We start from the raw sequence: 20,574 nt of genomic DNA, 5'->3' as shown, positions 1-20,574 counted from the left end.
GTTCCTTTTTTTTTTATTTCAGTTTAATGGCAGAAAAACACAGTTTGAATACCTGAGTAGCTATATCAACTGAACCAAAACAGGAATGTATTAATACCATCAAGGCAAAATAGCAGCAGCCGTGAAGTGAGTCTGAAAGAGCCGACCTTAAAGTTAGAAAGAATTATGGTATATTGTGGTTTAGAAGTACACGCACACGCGTGCACACACACACACACACACACACAGAAAATAGTGGAAACATAAACAGCCAGCCGAGGGGAGTTTAAACACTGGCTCGTAATGGAGCAAGTGATTCTAGCTGGGCCAAACCTTTTGAAGCTAATCATCTGTGAACTCTGCGATTCACCGATTTAATGACTGAAATAATATTAGAGCATCCAGCTCCTCATCTGTGCAGCAGACATGCAGCCGGACTCGGATTCTGACACTGTTTGTGTTTTCTCTGCTCTCACGCATTCTTCTGGAGAAATTCTAAGTGAAATGAGGATGTAAGTTTACATAAAAAAAAAGAAAAAAAAGAAGAAAAGAAACGCATATTAAATCTTGAAATACATCAAATATGAGAGTGTACCTTTGAATCGCTCGAGGAGATGTCGTCCCACGTACCAGCACGCCGTCTCAAAGTTGGGGAAGGGGTTGAGAGTTTTGACCTTTAGCCGCTTCTCGATTTCATACGCTCTGTCGAGAGGAAACCAGGATGTTTCAGCTAAACACCGCCATGCATTACCCACAAACTCTGCCACTCACACATTTCATAAACAGATTGGAGGAATTTGGAGCTAAACGTTTTTTTTTTTTTGGTTTTTTTTTTAAATGAGGACATAGTGGAAACTACTGAGTAAGATCAGCCAAGGCCAAATACGCAATGTATTCAAGTCCCACTAAAGTCCCAAAATTAGGACACGGCTGTCTGCAGGAGGAATGGTGGATCACAGCAATTAGAATTATAAAAAATGACACAAAAAAAAAAAAAAAAAAACACGAGGACATAGAGCATAAACGATGTGTGTGTGTGTGTGTGTGTGTGTGTGTGTGTGTGTGTGTGTGTGTGTGTGCGTGCGCGTGCGTGTGCGTGTGCGTGTCCAGACCTCATCTGCATCTCCACACTGAGGTTGTGGACGAAGTGTCCAGAGAAGGCCAGGCAGTCGACCGGAGTCAGTATTGCATTGATCCAACCTGAGGAGACCATCACATTTCAACCAGGATACTGAAAATATTCATTACTCAATATTTTTTTTTAATGAAAGAAACAAAAAAAAAATCATTATTATTACTTGGTATTACTTTCCCTTACCCACCTCAATATTCTATTTACCTTTTATTTTTATTTATTTTTTACACTTCATATTATTACCATTGTGTGAGATTTCGGAAGCTTTTACCGATTGAATTTGTCGATCGATTAATTGATTTATCACCACATAGGACCAACATGATCATGGTGTACAGGAGGGGCTTGTGTCTGTCATCAGTTATTCCACTCATACCGTGAATGCTGAAATAGGATTTTTTCACATCAACGTCGTGCCATGCTTTGATTTGACCACAAAACCAACATCACTTGTCTTGTTATTTGATATCCATGAATACAAAATCAAATATCTCAATTGATTTTACACAACGTGCAGTAGATCATTAATGTGATAGAGAATGGCATCAATATCCCCTTCAACAAAATCCCAAAGGAAAAACCATTTAAACCATACATGTTATTTCTATTTTAATCCTTGTATTATTATTTCATTCATTTGAATGAATTAATGGGAACAGAAAAAAAATGAAGAAAAAAAACCTTTGTTTTTGTAAAGTATTAAAGTATTTGAATCCCTCTAATTTCTCTTGAAGTGAGCAGATTCAAAGTTGGAAAATCAATGAATTGATTTGTCTCTGAAAGGTCATAATAGTGAACAAATGTCCGCAGTGGCATCTTTAAATAATAACACGTTTAAAGTGGTATAAAAAAGTGAAAAGAAGCTGGAAATATGTTGAGCATTTTTGCTTTAAAAAAAAATAAAAAAATAAATGACTTCAACGATTAATCAATTCACAAACATTGAGAAATCCGGTCATCTTTTCAGTAGAGGCATTATATCAGATCATATTCCAAACTACTGTGTGACTACAATATGCTTGGACTCCACCACAATTGAAAAATCATTGTTTTGAAACGCACACAGCTACGGGTCAGCTGTGATACTGTGTCGTTACATTATTGTAGTTTGATTCAGCTCTGACCTGATGGGATGAACAGAGTCTGGCCTTGCTTCAGAGTACATTTGTAACACTTGTCCACCTGGTCGGCAAAGAACATTTCGCTGTGATTGGACGATGATCTCCAGCGCTCGTACAGAGACAGGTTGGCAGACGTGGGCTTGATGAGGAAGAAGATCTTTTCGCCCTGTAGACACAAACACAGTCAGATTAGGTTTCATGGATTGTACACTCAGAGCCCTATTTATATATATATTTATATTAGGGCTGGGCGATATGGAGAAAATCAGATATCGCGATAGTCTTGTCCTTATACCTCAATGTCGATATTGTGGCGATATTATAGGGTTGACAATTGGCGCTTTAACAAAATATCTTCAAAATGAGATTTTAAGCCATTTACGATATTACGATATCCAAAATCTAACACGATATATTGCCCAGCCCTAATATATATATAGGCTGACTGATATCTATTTTTGTTCCGAGGCCAGTTCTGATTAGAGCTGGGCAATATATCAATATTATATCGATATCGTGATATGAGACTAGATATCGTCTTAGATTTTGGATATCGTAATATCGTGATATGGCATAAGTGTTGGCTTCTCCTGGTTTTAAAGGCTGCATTACAGTAAAGTGATGTCATTTTCTGAACTTACCAGACTGTTGTAACTGTTCTATTATTTACCTTTACCCACTTAGTCATTATATCCACATTACAGATGATTATTTCATATTTTATATATCTAAAATCTCATTGTGTAAATATTTTGTGAAAGCACCAATTGTCAACCCTACAATATCGTTGCGGTATCGATATCGAGGTATTTGGTGAAAAAATATCGTGATATTTGATTTTCTCCGTATCGCCCAGCCCTAGTTCTGATTCAACATACTGGTCTAACCATAAGGGTGACAGACCTTTAGGACGTGGTACCAGACGGAGGCGCCACCACACTCAATGTGGAAGTCTGTGTAGCTGTCTTTGACACAGATGAGACAGTATTTGGTGACTTTGGGCTTCCCGAGCAGAGCGTCGTCAGGCCAGTAGTTCTCTACCCAAGACAACCGTCGCACAATCTGTGGACTCTCCACGATATTGTTCATCCTGTCCCAGGAAAACACACAAACACAATGAGTACCAGGAGTTTTCCACATGGCCATCTTGACTCTGGCTTCATGTCAAACATCGGCATCAGATCGAGTGCGCACCTTGCGTCAGAGAACTCCAGGTTGATGACATTTAACACTTTCTTTCTGTTTGTGCTGTAGTAGTAATCCACAAACTCTTTGAGCTTCATCTTGCTGTCAGTCTGTTTGGTGACGTCGACGACGTCCACGCCGACATCAGGACCTGAGAGAGAGAGAATAACAGAGGACACAGAGAACACGATCAAACAAGCTGCTGAAAAACTAAACGCCTGCAAGCTAAAGGTTTTCTTTCAACAGTAAACTGGGAAACAGTATGCTGTTGATTTGCAGCACCGGTGCACAGGGGAAGAAAGAACAGTTGTGCCCCCTACTGAAAAGAAATTGTATAGTACATGTTTTATCTTGTGTTTCTTTTAAGGGGAGGATGTAATGAAGTGCAATCACAAATATTAGATACAGTATTAATGAATTAAAACTCTCAGGATGTGCAAATACGTCTTTATTTGTTCCTCCCTCTTCTATTGCTCATGCTCTTATTTTGAAAGCACTGCTGTGTACCTGAAGATGTTCCTATGGATATTTATAGTAAGCGAAGTAAAGAAGCTTTAAAAGTAATAGTTGTGCTGGGAATAGCAATAGTAAGTAAATTAGTAGAATGTATTGTGTTATTACACTTACTACTGTGAGTACAGAAAGTGACAGTAGTAGTAAAGTCATACTACAGTTACAGTCTCGCATTGCCACCTCTATCTCCAGAGCGCTTTGAAGTAAGGTCTGACTACACCACAGATGCACTCTGGGATAGGAGAAGAAGAAAAAAACTCTCCGGGTTGTTTGCATTTCTTTAAACCAATCACAATCGTCTTGGGCGGCGCTAAATAGTCTCGGGAAGGAACTTGTTTTGGTGGAACATTTGCACCCCGCAAAAGAAAACACCACATACAATATTAAATGAAGTTAACTGATGACACAATACAGTAATGTGAGCTATTTAAATTAGCTGGATACATGGTTAAACCTCATTGGCTCTCACCAGTGTATCTCCATGTGTACTTTGTCCACAGCAATCCCACCAATCGGTCCCAAAACGTCCCAGTTAGAGAGGAAATGCCCTAAACATATTCTTTGTAAATCTTTACAATAGCTCGAAGTTTGTCGTTGTTTTCTGAAGAGAACACTGGCAACACACAGAGAGAGAGAAGGGGAGGGACATCCGGGTCCAGACTATACTACAGTAGCTACACCAGCTGTAGCACTAGTACACTAGTAGCAGTAATCTCAGTTGTAGTGGTAGTGTGGTAGTTGGATTATAGTAGACGTTGCTGTGCAAGTAATTACAGCTGTAATAGTAGCAAACAGCCAGTAGTATTGTTAATCGTGGCATAATGATTCATAGAGGTAAAGTGATAGTTTTAGTCATACCACTAATTCCTGTAATAGTAACAGGAACAGTTCCAGGGCAGCAGCAGTGATGGTATAGGTGTAAGCAGCACTACAGTATTAGTACTAGTACAGTGGAAGCATGAGCAGAAACATTAGTGCTGATTACTGCAGCAACAGAGGCAATAGTTGCACTGGCAGCAGCAGTAGTAGTAAGCAGTGTGCCATACATTGATTTATTTGTGGCGACCCGCCACAATATCAACGTTGACCGCCACATATTGATTTTTTAAAAATATTTTAAATGAGTAGATTCTTATTTCATTGTAGAGCTGTGCACATTGATTCGCTCAGCCCTCCTTGTCCCTTGTGTTTGAGACTCTCTATGTTTGAGCCCAGCAGCCACCTCCTCTCTGTGCACGGCTGCTTAGTCGGGATCAACGGAAGTACATTTCCAGGATAAAGCCTGACATCCGACGCGTCCCTCTCCTTCCTCTCTCTGTGTGTTGCCGTTCTCAAACTCTGTTCGCTTCGGGAGACAACAACAAACTTCGAGCTAGTAAGCTAAAGCGGGGTGCAAATGTTCCCCCAAAACAAGGTCCTTCCTGAGACTATTTGGCAGAGCCACCGTCGTTGCGTCCGGAGCTTAGCACCGCCCAAGACCATTGGGATGGTTTAAAGAAATGCAAACCAACCCAGAGAGTTTTATTTTCTCCTATCCCAGAATGCATCTGTGGTGTAGCCAGACCTTACTCCACGGCGCTGTGGAGGTAGAGCTGGCAGTGCGAGACAAATGGCTGCTTGTCTCGCACTGCGTATCTATGGCAACGGCTTTCATGAGTACACCTGGACTCTCACTGCTGTTGTTTTTCACATAGAGCCTAGCCTTAGCGACGATAGCTGACATAAGCTTAACTTTAGCGCTTCTTACAGCGGACCTCTGCATAACATCAGTCAAGCTAACTTTAACCAGACCAGTTCTATGTGAAAAAATCAACAGCACCTTACAGCAGTAGTAGTTGTTATAGTAGTAGTAGTTGTAAGACAAATAATCAGTGCAGTAACAGCAGTAGTAGACATAGTCATTGCTCATTCATTAATTTTGCCTTCATTCTGAGGTCCTCACCAACATAGTTCTCCACATCGCTGATGTAGAAGGTGGGAGCAGGCATGGACATGCCCAGGCCGTCCTTCTTCTGAACCAGGATCGGATCGTTGAAGCCGCCCTCCTCCAGGTAATCCAGGGTCAGCTGACTGCCGCTCAGCTTCACCAGCACATCATCAGCACTGCAACACACACACACACACACACACACACACACACACACACACCACACACACACACACACACACACACACACACACACACACACCACACACACACACACACACACACACACAGAGTGAGTGAATGAATGAGCAGTGTGTTCAGAAATGAGATGGGATTGCTCTGGCAACATGTAAAACAATTTGAAGTCAGATCTTGAAAGGTTATTAGACAGTGCCCCCTAGTGGGATTATGAATACAGTGAGGAATAATATTGACACGAGGACAATAATTAAGAGTCCCTAATGAGATCTCAAGAGGCTTAATCAATCATTTCATTATAACTGAAGAGTGTTGCGGCTATTCCAGTGGCCTTTACCTTGGAAAGGTCCTACTGCGGAGCTCCTTTATGAAAACCTGACTGCCATTCTGAACAGCTTTGATATCTGTGCTTTGCCCCGTGTCATGTTTGCTCCAGTTTTTTTTCTTTTTCACTGAAAAACAGAACAAACACATTTAGAGCCAGTAATGACACGATCGCATCATTTCATATTCAGACATAAAAACTGTGAAGTGAACAACAACTCAGTCAGCAACAGTCACAACTTGACACTTACATGTGGATTTGCCGTGGTTCTTCTCGCAGTTTGGACAGTGATACACGTCAATGTCTGGAGCATCATCTTCATCCACCCCAACACAGCTGAAACAACAAGAAACACTTTCTAATCTTTAGGAATATGACCTTAATGGACCCATTGTTAGGTGTCCCTGCAGTGTAACAGTCACACTGTGATATGCTTTTATTATTGTCAAAAAGTTACAAATGTATCCCTGCATTGACAGCAGGGCTGCAACTAACAATTATTTTCAACCAATTCATCTGGCAATTCTTTTCTTGATTCATTATTTTGTAAAACAGTTAAGCACGCCTATTCCGCTCCCTAAAGCCCATGATCAACAGACATTCAGTTTACAGTGGTACACAGAAAAACAGCATGTTGTTGAACACGAGTTGTTTCTTGAAAAAATACAATAAAAATAGCTGTTTGTTATTTTTCTGTCGCTTGACAAATTGATTAATCGACTAATTGTTTCAGCTGCAATACGCTGTAATAAGTGCGAATGTATCTAAAAAGTCTGACCTGAAATTACCACAAAGTCCTTTCTAAAAATAAATACAAAATGTCAATACAAACTGAAATTTGTAGTGGAGTGACATGAACAGAAAACACAAGTCTTTGTAATTTGGAATATGGAGCATGAAAGGACACACACCAATAGTCCTTAGGCTTTAAAATTAGTCCTGGTCCAGAGTAGCAGGCCTTTATGTACAGGACAATGCTGGATAAAGGGACAGGACAGTGGGGGACACCAGACAGACACCCCTCTTCACCGTATACGCATTCTAGATTTCAGCACTGTGGTTTACAGCTGCTGTGAAAGGAAGTGTTTGCTGAATTTGTGCCCTTCATGGAATAATTATTTTTACATTCCACAGTTTACATCAGAAACATAAAAAAACTATGTATTTCTCAAAAAGCTTTTCTGACTCGAATGTAATCATCAATGGAAGTCATGTTAAAATGAAAAGTGCAAAATTAATATAAACTAAGGCTAGAGGCCCTATTAAAGGTACAATATGTAACATTTCTGCATTCAAATGTCTAAAAACAACTATACCTATGTTATATATTTTGTTGAGTTGTGTACCTACACTATCCCAAATGTTTCCAACGTTCAGACCCAGAGAAATCTGTTATTTTATTTTAATGACACGGGACGTTTAATTTAGTCATATAACCTTTGACCCCTCTAGTTACTGTAACTTCCGTCAAAACACGGGCACCCAGATGATACATTCGACAGTAATCGTAAATCATACATCACAGAAAAAATACTACTCAGTAACCATAATACTTGCTTTCTGCCACACAGCATAATTTAGTCATTGCTTACATGCCACTTACAACACAGTAATACAGCAGATATCTTATTTATTGGTACATTTCAATATCGATTGATTCAGCTTAACGTGCTATGTTGACAAGTAACATTAGCGTTAGCTCATGCTAAGTTATTTTAAGTATAATTGTTTTGATCAAGGTAAAGTTACCGTTAAACAGCACTGGGCTAACCCACGATTACGTCCGCCAGCTAACGTTAGCGGGAACGTTAGCTGTATAGATAGAAGACAAATCTAATGCTAATTTAGCCACCCTGTTTTTTCTACCTCACTCCCCGCCGCTAAGGGACTTCAGTCGGGATGAAAGCGGACAACAGCCCCGGGGAGACAACACATCCACAGTTAGCCAGCAGCCAGCCACTATTATTAACTTACAGCAATCCGAACCCAGCCAGCACAAACTCCAGCGCTGGGTGATAACGATGCTAAAGGCAGTAACAGAAAGTTTTATGTTCCGTCGGGGAAACAGACCATATGAAACGGACCATATGGCCCCAGGCGTTGAGTCGGCCCTGGAAATACTCCAGCCACGAAGTAGCTAAGTCTAAAAATCCAGAAGGTGACACTGACGTGAAATATATTGTGATATTGTGGTTTTAGCTGCTGGCTAATGTAAGCTTGCTAGCTCGCTAACTGGTCAACTAGATAGCTAGCTAACTTTAGCTACCAATACAAATCAAATCAAGAAAACATAATTATGTGGGGGAAACTGCAGCTTTTTAATCAGAATAACATGAATAAATATTACTAAACGTGGCTAAAACTGTAATGGATAAACCTATCCGTGAACAGATATATTCCAATCGGCAATTGTGTTAAACTACAACTCCCATAATGGCACTACACGACGTCATCAAAAGTTTACATCCATTGTTTTGATTGAGAGCGGCAGAAAATGACATATTGTACGTTTAATGTGCGCACAACATTTGTGTTATATAGTTATAGCTATTAACATACAAAGGCTTCAGCAGTGATGCAAAAAATGACAACACTGTAGACTTAAAAAAAGCCCAGTTGATTGACTTGTGCAGCTCCGTTTCAAACAGCTGCTGTCATCATGGTCACAAGAACATTCCTCCCAGCGCTGCTCCCGAGAAAAAAATCAACTGGGAGTTTCCCACAATACTTCATTTTTCCCCTGTGAACACCACAGCTTTACTACACCACCTACTCAGTTTCACTGAAGGCAAATACAACTGTGTGTGTGTGTGTGTGTGTGTGTGTGTGTGTGTGTGTTGGGGGGGGGAGGAAATGCCTGTTCACTGGTGGCTTGGAGGAAAACTAAATTCATACTAAATATGGAATGTACAAACAATTGGGCGTTTAGACACTTTCACTGACAGATCAGAATTTAGTGAGGTGTGGTCACTTTCATTTGTTTGCTAAGTATAAGAAAAAAAGGACACGTACTTGGTCGTGACATGTTTTTAGGAGGAAGTTGAAACTTCAGTGAGAACGATACAAACATGTCACCTTGACGACAGTAAAGCTGTGGCAGAGACTTTTTCTGCTGATCACAGGCTCAGGCTACTATGGAAGTAAATCTGTTTCATCGGATTTTGAAATTCAGATGCAAAATGCAATGTATAAAATCCAGTGTTAACACCATTGACATATGTATAACGGACCAACAGATCCCGTTGCTCTGGACGGAGACCAGTGAAGGCCATTAGAAGCCCTTTTCCGGTGATGGCTGAGCATTACTGCGCAGCCTCCAACTGAGAGAGACGGTGTAAATGTGCCGTGAGCAACCTGTCTGAAAGTTGCAAGTCTTCTGGTAGCTGTGCCAAGAGAAATCTCAATCATTCCGAATATTGCAGAGACGGAGAGCGTAGGTATATGTAAGGAGATAACATAGGCACAGGGTAATTATTGCTAACTAAAATGCTAGTTAACATTAGTAATTACACTTAAACAGCTAATGTGAGACGAAACTGCCTGCGAGCTTCTCCTGTACTATACGGTAATTCCTCTACTATGCGACAGTAAGTCGCGTGGTTATGACACAATTGTTAGCCTATTTTTACAAAAACGTCTGCTACAGAGCCATAACGTGAGGTACAAGGTAATGGAGCCTTTTATACATTGTCGTGTTTCTTTAGAAATAAACAATGGACAAACAGAGTCTTTAAACGCTTCAGATGTAAAGTTATTCGCTGTCAAAGTGGCGCCAAAATGAATGGCAGTCAATGTAATGCTAACGGGAGGTGATGGCTTGGTAGGATCAAAATGGCGCCATAGGAGGTTCGCAGTCCGAGGAGAAGCTTACCCCCTTGGTTAATACCCAGGACCCCAGGGAACAGCAATTGAATCTAGATTCAGAGCAGCAGTCAGGAGAGAAGGAGAGCAGCATCTGAAAGGGCAGAGATACCTCTCTCTTTGACTGACTTGTAAATAAATGATAACATGTATACACATTAAATTTCATATTTCAGTTCACAATTACTGTTTGTTGTATTTGCTTATTTTACATAAAGAAATAATAAAAAACAAAAAATGTTTCAGTTTGTCTGGTAAATAAACAGTTGTACCAGATATGTCACAATGCTAATTCCCATCTGTTGTCTCTGGGCATGTAGCCTAAATTCACATCTATATAAAAAATATAATTCCACATAACAGTGTGACCAGTGTGTATACATTCAGAGAGGCATTATCAGACCTGAATGACAACATGACTCTTTTAACATTAGCTTTTAACTGACTAAAACTAACTGTTTTGTTCATGTAACTGAAAATATGTGAGCAAATGTTGGCAAGCAATGTCATTGCAGTGTGGGTAAATAGATCAACGGTGTTTGCACTTACAATTACATATACAGTGCATACACCCAGTGGTCACTTAATTAGGCAACCCTGTACAATCTGTACAACTGTTCTGCCACAAAGCTGACTTTATGATGAATTCCAAAACGTTGTCAAGGTAAAATTTATGGCAGAGCTGTTGCATTAAATTTTATTACCGTAGATTGTACAGGTGTACCTAACAAAGTGGCATTTGAACCAGACTAGTGCAGTGCCCGTTTGAAGTACATGCTAATACGGAATAGGCCGTATTCTTGACCAAATACCTCGATATCGATATTGTGGCGATATTGTAGGGTTGACAATTGGTGCTTTAACAAAATATCTTCACACTTTAGATTTATGATAAATAATCATCAGTAATGTGGACATAATGTCTAAGTGGGGAAAAGGCAAAGAATAGAACAGTTACGACAGTCTAGTAAGTTCAGAAAAGTACATCACCTTACTGTAATGCAGCCTTTAAAACCAGGAAAAGACAACATTTATGTCATACCACGATAAGACGATATCTAGTCTCATATCACGATATCGATATAATATCGATATATTGCCTAGCCCTACTTTGGAGAAGCGGTGCGTTGACTCGCCCGCTTCTCATTTGCATAAAGTTGAATCCAGCGAGCCCACTAGTGTGCAATGCTGGGATCCCATCCGTGAAAACAACGCCTATATGGACATGTACCTTAACTATTAGGCCTTCACTGGTCTCCGTCCAGAGCAACGGGATCTGTTGGTCCATTCTTATATACTGTCTATGGATATTTCAAACACAACAGACACACATGCACACACACATACAGATATTCCCCAAGTTATTAATGAGATGTTATTGTGCTATAAACAACCAAAATTACATTTTGTGACAGCATTCTAAAGAAGGGTGACACATTTCTGTCCTGTATTATTGGCTACTGAATAAGTCTAATTGGATCATTATAAGTCAATAATATTTAGATTAATTGTATTTCATTTTCACTTATATTTTGAAATTATATTAAATCATTTTGCCTGTGGATTTTGATGACCTACACCAGAATGTAAGTAATAGACTAACATAAAACACTAAAACCAATCTAATAGAATACACCTGAAATGTTACATGCTGCTGGCTACCATCCACACAGGTGAAACCAAAACACCTATGACTTTGTTAGTGGGTGATAGGACAGACAATTCATATGATCCATAGTAAGAGATGATGACAACAAGGGGGGAAATGAAGCAGAGTCTGTAATTTACGTGTTATTATTAGGGCTGTAAAAATAACGCAGATTAATAAAAAAAAACAGAAACGGTTTAGAACCGAGACGCCGCAACTCAGAGAAGTTTCCTGTATCTGTGTCACCTGGGCTCTGCTACTGCCACGTCTCTTTAGGAGACTAGCGGAAGATCCTGAGTGTATTGATTCCAATGGGTGAATGTGAATGTTGGACCCATTATTCACAAGCCACATATCTCCAGAACATTCTGAAACTAAAATGGCATTTTTCAGGTGGACACATCAGGAGAAAACAACTTTGTTTGAGACCTGTTTCTGTCTCAGGAACAAACTCTCGCGAGATCTGGCAACACAGATAAACTAACGTCAGCTAACGTTCGTGAACGCCCTAACAAAACTAATCTGTGATGCTAAATGTCTTTTAGCTGTGTAAAATATCTAATGTTAGCAAAAGAATTATAATAAATTATACAAATATAACTTTTCATCCATCCATACGAAGTTCACTACACCTTCAAATGAGGCCACGCCCATTTAGGAGACAGGAAGTATAAACCGTTTCATACCATTGGCGCTGCTTTAAATGTGCTATCTTTAGTATAGAGGATCTTTGATAATAACGCATAGTGTACATTGTGTACAATACAGCATTGCCAGCTCAGCTAGCCGCTACCTGGTTAGCTATGCATTAGTCTAATGCTTTTAGTAATTTTCAGTTGAAGAAAATAAGACACCTTTATTAATCCTGCAAGGGGAAATTTTTTCCACTCTGTTCTTACAGTTACACATATTACATACAGGTCTGAAATGCACAGGACCTATACATGCACTGATGAAGTGATGTCAGAGTGACGCCAGGAACACATCGCACGCGGAAGTGCCACGAATAGCCGCGAAGTGGAGCTATTATTATATGGCGCCCATGTTATCCAACCTGTCCAGTTGCGGTCAGGAGCGGAATGGCCGTGCTGGTAGTGTCAAGCCAGGTAGGTAATCACATACAGGAAGTCCACAATGCAGCCGTATACTTTACAAAATAAAAGAAATTTCAAAATACAACACCCAGGTTTATGGTGATTTTGGCTGTCTTGACTTCTCAGCTGTGTCTAGAGAGAGACAGGCGATCTGGCACACGGAGAGAGAGACAGACGGACGGACAGACTGGCGCACACGCACACACACACCCAACCAAACACTCAGAGAGAGAGAGAGAGCTGTTTTGGAGAGTGGAGAGGAGAAGGATCACTTTGTGACAGAGCACAGCGCAGAGAAATGCGCAGCTGGTATGAACAGCCAGGCGCGCGATTGGTCACAAATCTACGCTTTGCTGGTGGTGTGTTCCCAGCATCAGGGGGCTAAGACTGCTGGACCGGTGCCTCGAACAGTTGGGGGTTTGGTGCCTTGCTCAAGGGGCACCTTGGCAGTGCCCAGGAGGTGAACTGGCACCTCTTACACCGCTACTGAACTGTGATCTCCTTCACAGCGCCGCTTGGCAGTAAATTGCCGTCAGACGCTAGTGGCTCCGTTAGTTTGTTCATTTATATATAACCATCATGTTAATCACATTGTCATATTGCTTATCACGAGTGTTGGGCAAGCTATTGGAAAGTTTAGTGAGTTAAACTAATGTTAAAAGTTATTCAACAGTAAACAAAGCTTCACTACACTGAAGCTAACGTTATCCCCCAAATGAATGAATCAAGCTATAAGCTACATCAACATGGCAATATTAGTTTACTACATCTGAACTATTTTTTTATACATCCATGTACCGATACACGTCTGTGTTTGGCCATGGCATCAGTGCCACTCAGGATTTTTATTTTAGATCGCTGCGGAAAGCTCCGCTGTGATTGAGTTTCAGAATGCTCGGGGAAATGTAACGTTACGTTAGCTTGTTTGGACGCATCCGCACTACTTGATCAATAAAAGAGCTAACTTAAGCTACTGAAAAGCTATTTGTTTCACAAAACAGCGATGCTATTGAGAAGTAGTTAAACTAGTAATGCTACTGCCCAACGCTGCTGGCAATACAAGTTAGAGACTAGATTTAGTGCAGTCGGCACAGGTTGCTAATGTCAGCTACTTTTTAATTTGCCAGAAGGTGACATAGTGACAAATGCCGGTTCAAAAGGTTAGCATAAAATGAAATTGGTTTAGACTCTTAAAGCGAATCGGACCAGTGAAAACGGAAATCAGCCCAACTCTTATCAATGTTGGGATCAAAATTATTTACCACGATTATTCATTGAGTTTAGGGGCAGTCAAAGCAGCTCCAAGAATGGACTTCTTCTCTTCTGTAGCCAATAATTTCTACGTCACTAAACAAGCACGAAACACGTTTGTGTTATTCCCGAGTCATGCTGTTATGGCGTTTTTCCATACATGGTACGTGCTCGACTCGCCTCGACTCTATTCGCCTTTTTTGTTTAATCATCATGATAAAAAGTACCTGGTACTAGCTAACAGGTACTTTTTTTAGTATCACCTCCGTCGAGGTTCCAAGCGAGCTGAGGCGATACCAAAAGGTGACGTGAAAACCTGCAGACTACTGATTGGTCGGAGAGAATCGTCAGTAATAACTGCGTCATCATTGCTAGTGACAGACGGGGGTGTCTGTAACTAAACTTTGTAACTATGTTACAGTGACAACCTTTTTAAATTAGCACAAAACATTACTTTGGCATTTCTGTATTGACATTTTTTTGTAACTAGCCAATTTATGAGCCCATACCAACATATCTGTTATGAGCTAATCCTGGCAAATAATAATGTATCAGTCAACCGATTTATGGGTCAGGCTCTATGGTATTTACTCTCCCTCAGCTGCTGCTTGGCTCTTTAGCTGCCAGATGTTTGACTTCCCCACCAGCTAGTCCCGTTGCGAACGGCATAGAGTCCTTTAGAGCTTGTGTGTTGCTTTAGTAAAAAAAGGGTTGATGCGAACTGTTAGACCAAACCCAGAATAAAACAAGGAGCTCAATTGAGCTGCAGAGTTGGACAATATCCATGTGGGGGTTTGACCCCTTTTACGTTATACACATTCATACAATGTAAAAACACATGGACTAATGCAGCTTTACTTTATGTGCATGTTGGACTGTTTACTCAACATGGGATCAACCAGTAACAGAATGTACAGTAAAAATAAGACAATGTGGTTTTCAGGACAGTTAGAACTATTTCCTGATCAACAGCTGGCCACAACAACTGCAAGCAGCATCTCAAAAGGTCTCTGCTGAACACTGCTGCGACTCCAACAGGCCCACACTAATATGACTCTGAGATATAAAGCTTACAAGTTGTAGCAAAGTGTCGTTTGTCACTTTTGATGGCGCTGAGCTGTGTGTCTTTGTGAAGTACTGGACACAAAGAAAAACTGATACAGTCTTCTTATCTGATTCTATGCCAGCAAATAAGCATGTTCCCCAAAATATTTGATTGTTACATAATTCTGGTAATGAATTAGCATTAATACTACATGTTCACGACAACATACCTTATGTGTGTTATTATATCTTGTTACAACAAGCAGAATCATAATTTCACACCACACAAACTATCCACTTGATATTTTCTATAGCTTGACAAATCATACTTGGGCTGTTGGAATGAATTCTTGAAGTTGAATATAAATCGAATAGTAAAAAAAAAAAAAAAAATCATCATTGAATGCTGAAATTACTATTCGAAAGTGTATTTTTTCAAATTTGTTGGCTAACGTTAAAGAATCTTGCTCTTCTCGCCTTGGCCTACCCTATGTTAAAAGATGCTGCTTTTGTCATGTCACGTCTGATGAACAATAAAGTTAGCGGGAGTGTGCAACACAAGGCATTGTAAGATCTTAAGGCCCTGACACACCAAAAATCATGAATAAGCTTGTTCTAGCTGCCCTTCAGCTGTGACACAGTCAGCTTCGACTTCATATATTAACTTCTGTATTCTGATTACCATGACAAAAGAAACAGTTTGCTAATAAACCACTAAAATAGTAGTGACAGCACCATTTGGCATAGTTATCAATGTCGTTAGCATGGTGGCTAACACTAATGTTACTCAATTTATGACATTTTAGCTGTGCTTTTAAACATGCTGTCATTGTGCTAACCGAGGACCGTTAGCCTTTACAACAGAGCCACTTCACTAATTGCAAGGTTCTCTGTTTGTCGCTGTGTGCTCGTGGATGAAAATGAATGTAAACAAAGCAATGTGCCAGAAATACAATGCGCCATGATTTAGTTGCCCCTTTTAGGCTATAACAACAACTACAAGCTAATAGTGGCAATGACAATGCATACCCCTGAGTAGTGTAAGTAAATACAAATAATAGGCTGAATTTGAACATTAAATATAAAAAAAGAAGAAAAAAAAAGAAAAAAGAATGAAATTCTAATGGTATTGTAGAGGAAGATTAACAGCTCTACTCATACTGTATGTGGGACCCCCCCAGGGTGCCATCATTAGTTCACTGCAATCCATTTAAAGATGTTACTGATCTTCCTGTGTTATCACAATTATGCTTATGACAAATAATACCATAACATCCTTTTTAGTGACTACATTTAAACGGAATATTACTGACTTTTTATTTGAGTTAAATAACCTATTTTTATTTTGCCTTATAGATAGAAAATATATATATATATATTTTTAAACCTTTTAGATGTGAACACATGGAATTCCCTCCTTTATACGAATGATGATATAGTAAGCTACATTAAGCTGATATGGGGACATTTAGGGTCTAAATTAATATCTAATAAGACGGGGTCTTTTTTCATAATGCTGATGTGTGACTGGAGGTCATGGCTTATCCCCAGCATTCAATTCACCACCGCATAATTTGATAAAGCTGCATACAGCCCAGAAGCAGCCAGGGGAAGCATTAAAGGGTTAACGTTCAGGCGCGTAAATACTGTCCATTGCTCTGAAGGGTTTGTTCACCAAACGAAACACGATTAACAAATAATCTAAAACAGACAAGGAGAGTGCAGCCGAACAGCAGGAAACATGGCAAAACAAAGACGAGTGCAGGGACAGACTTGTGTAGCAACAACTAGCTAGACAAAACAGGAGGGAATCTAACATGATGGTAATAACAGGGATCATTACAGCTTAAGTACGGCGGGGAAAGTGATGAGCGGCGGCGGCGGACGACACGTCCCCGTTTAATAAGCAGTAAAACAACATATCCATTAGCTTTAGCTCAAAGTACTGACAAACCTGGTCAGTCAACATTCATAAGTATATTCGTTCCCCCGCTAAACATTCAGGGCTTCCAGTAACATTACGGGCTATTGTCAGCCATAGCTGCTGCCCGAGTGGCAGGAAGGCTGCGCGGGGCTGAGCTCAGACTCACACTGGGGTCCGTGATTTTCGGCCGTGCTCTGTAAAAGCACCCGCCGAAAGCTCTAAGAACAACATTTACAGACGATATACGTGAAATATCGGCCTGAAGCGGCTATGAAGAGGGGAGATGTGAGACAAATGAGCAGCGAGTGTACCGAGGCTTCCCCCGCTGCCCTCCGCTCGCTACGGGGACGGTTTAGTTTGGGGCTCTGCGGGGACGTTAAATACCCACAATACGTGCAATTAATAGACGACGCCCGCGCCGAAATCACTCTATAAACCACCAAAACTTTTTATAAGGGGAATCTGTTTTGTGTTATTCGCGAAAAAATGTCACAACCCCGGTCGGCTATGCTTAACTCCGCCTTCTTCTTCTTCTCCAAGCGGCCTCTCTTCAGATGTAGACGGGCGACTGAGAGCCACAAAGCTGTCAAACGCACCGAGACCTCGCCATTTTTGTTTGTTTTAAACAAATGCAAACCGCCACAAAAACACCCCGGTGAACAATCTAGCCTTACCTGCCGTGGAACCAGTCCTTGCAAGCATCACACTCGATCATAAACTGGGTCACGTCGTAAGGTAATCTGCAGATGCAATATACTGGTACAGTCGCCATGTTCAATTCACAACTACGTCGGGATAGACTGGGGGGGCTGCAGGAGGAACAACGTCCTGCAAACAATATGATCCAATATGATCTTCCCCAGAAAAAAAGCCAGGGGCAGACCCGCCGGACACATGAACCTAAACGCACATCTCCATCACACCACGGCCGTGTGCTTGAAACGATGGAGGCTCGTCGTAGCAGGCTTTCCTGAAATGCATTATTATTAGTATTATTAGTATTACTACTATGTGCATGCCCCCTGGTGACTGCACGGCACCGAGGCGGTCATATGCAGCCTGAAGAAAATGTAGCCTCGATGTCGTTGCGAAATAAATAAATAAATAAATTGAGTAGCTAAACGTTACGTCAGGCAGGTTTAAATCAGCGGAGCTCAGATCAGATGAATGAATGTTCGGATTAATCACCAGTGCAGCTATATACAGGCAACATAAAAACATTTATTAGCAGTCTCAGGATGATTATTGTTTTTATAAAAATAAAAAAAAATCACATTCTGTCATCACCTCAGTGCCGTCTATTAATTGTGATCAATTATTTATTTGTTGTACATTTTAATATTTAATAATTTAAAACGTTTAAAAAATTAAAAAATGTGATAGTTTAAATCATAACATATATTATTAAGCATTTAATATTATTAGATTAAGACACAAATAAGTACATTATAGTCATTTTTGTCAAATGACAGTAAAATATAAGTTGTATGTCTTGTTATAGGAGCATGGATCATATTAAAGGTGCAGTAGGTAAGACATAAATTATTATTTATTATTAATATTGTTGAAACTGACCCTATATGTTCAAGTTGAACTACATGAAGCAGGTCATTTAAAAAAAAAAAAATCTGGCTCCTCTGGCCCCACCTACAGCCTGTAGTGCAATTTGCAAAAATCCACAGCTCCCTGTTCAGATCCATCAATCAAGGCCGGGGAGGGGTCTAACTGCGTGTCAATCACTGCTCATGTACACCATTTATTCTCCCTTGTGGGGGGAGGGGCTTAGGAGACCGTTTTGGGCTTTAGCGAAAAAGGGGGGAGGGACTGAGAAGTTGTCAATGTTAAAATATTTGGCTAAGTCCTGGATCTTCACAATCCTACCTACAGCACCTTTAACATTACACACATGTTGAGGCTGGTTTTATATAGTTAAATAACAAATACAAGTTATAATGTAGGTGTTGTCTTAAGTTGCCTACAGTTGGTGGCTTTATTTAAACGATCTTGGTCTTAGGCCCTGAATACTGACTGGAAAATGACCGTCAAATCTCATATTCATGCATGATTGCATTCATTCACATGCAGAGGCATTACAATACTGAAGAGACAATTTGACAGATTTTTTCAATGAACTTATTGATTAGTCAAAACGAATCCTCCATGACCCCACAAAAACAGCAACAGAAACTTTTTCAACTTATCTAGTCTCATAAAAAGTCTCCTCTAGAACATATAAAAAGTCCTAAGAAATCCAAGTGGTGGAAAGTATTGAAAAACACTGACACTGGTGGTGCCAGTTTCCCCCATTGCAGCCCATGTTAAGGGAAGACGCTGCAGGTGAATGGGGACAATATTTTAACTAACAGTCATCTCCATGAAACTTCCCCAGTTGATTACGTACGTTAAGACAATACTATTTTGTATTACAAGTTTTCTGAACTTGTATGTTTAATTATGCAAATGAGGCATTGTCTAATAAATGTGTGCCAATTTGCATAAATAATGGTGTTCCAGTATTTTTCAACATGGACTGAACTGACAGTCTCAGATTATTATTATAAATATCTTCAGCCACTTGGATTTCTTAGGACTTTTTGTTATACAGTTATACAGCTGCTCATGAGTTTAGGAACCCATGCTAAAGTTGACTAAAAAGACACACATTAAAAAAAAAAATCATCTTTTGGAAATTGATCTTAATGCCTTAATTTAAAAAATTAGGAAAAATCCAACCTTTAAGGACACCAATTTTCCACCAATTTAGAGATTGGCATGGGGTACTTTCCATAAGATCATCTCTCAATGCAAATCAAACCAGCTATTATGCTAACTGAAATACAACCATGCCAATCTCTAGGTATGGTGAAGGGTATGTGATGATGTGGGGGGGGCTATTTTAATTCCAAAGGCCAAGGGAACTTTATCAGGATGCATAGTATCCTGGATCCATGAAATAACTGGCCTTTAAAAATAAACATCTGCCTGCCTCTATGGGAATTTAACATAGAGGTCTATGCCCCCTGTATTTAAGGAAGAACATTTATTTATTTACGATACATTATTCATTCACAAAGAAAACTGGTGTCCTTAAAGGTTGGATTTTTCCTCATTTTTTTAATTAAGGCATTAAGATCAATTTCCAAAAGTTTTTTTTTTTTTTTTATTCCTCTTTTTAGTCAACTTTAGCATGGGTTCATAAACTTATGAGTAGCACTGTAAAGGAGATATTTATTTTGGTTGCAATTTGTGGGAGATTCACCCGTTTTTTTTTTTTTCCTCACAAAATGCTTGTACTACTTCTGTCTTACTTGGTCTATTTCCAAAAAGCAAAAACCGTATGTATGTGGCCTGTTGGCATTTGCTCACTCA

At 39.9% G+C, this 20,574-nt stretch overlaps 1 protein-coding gene across 2 annotated transcripts in view; it reads right to left on the bottom strand.

Moving 5' to 3' along the window:
• phf2 (PHD finger protein 2) overlaps positions 1-18,284 on the bottom strand; it is a 39,027-nt gene extending 20,743 nt beyond the window's left edge. The window contains exons 1-9 of one of the 2 annotated variants that reach the window (XM_078249404.1): positions 17,880-18,284; positions 6,634-6,719; positions 6,396-6,510; positions 5,876-6,036; positions 3,430-3,571; positions 3,139-3,325; positions 2,239-2,401; positions 1,092-1,179; positions 575-681 (exon numbers count right to left, since the gene is read on the bottom strand). In XM_078249404.1, the coding sequence (XP_078105530.1) occupies positions 575-681; positions 1,092-1,179; positions 2,239-2,401; positions 3,139-3,325; positions 3,430-3,571; positions 5,876-6,036; positions 6,396-6,510; positions 6,634-6,719; positions 17,880-17,977 (1,147 nt within the window). In that variant the 5' untranslated portion in view covers positions 17,978-18,284. The remainder of the gene's footprint in view (positions 1-574; positions 682-1,091; positions 1,180-2,238; positions 2,402-3,138; positions 3,326-3,429; positions 3,572-5,875; positions 6,037-6,395; positions 6,511-6,633; positions 6,720-17,879) is intronic. The other variant, XM_078249403.1, reaches the window with a different exon arrangement.
• Between the last annotated feature and the right edge of the window lie 2,290 nt (positions 18,285-20,574).

This window comes from Sander vitreus, chromosome 4, assembly GCF_031162955.1.
Source record: "Sander vitreus isolate 19-12246 chromosome 4, sanVit1, whole genome shotgun sequence".
Lineage (NCBI taxonomy): Eukaryota > Metazoa > Chordata > Actinopteri > Perciformes > Percidae > Sander > Sander vitreus.
Note: the sequence above shows the minus strand (reverse complement) of the source record. Positions and strands in the feature narration are given on the sequence as shown.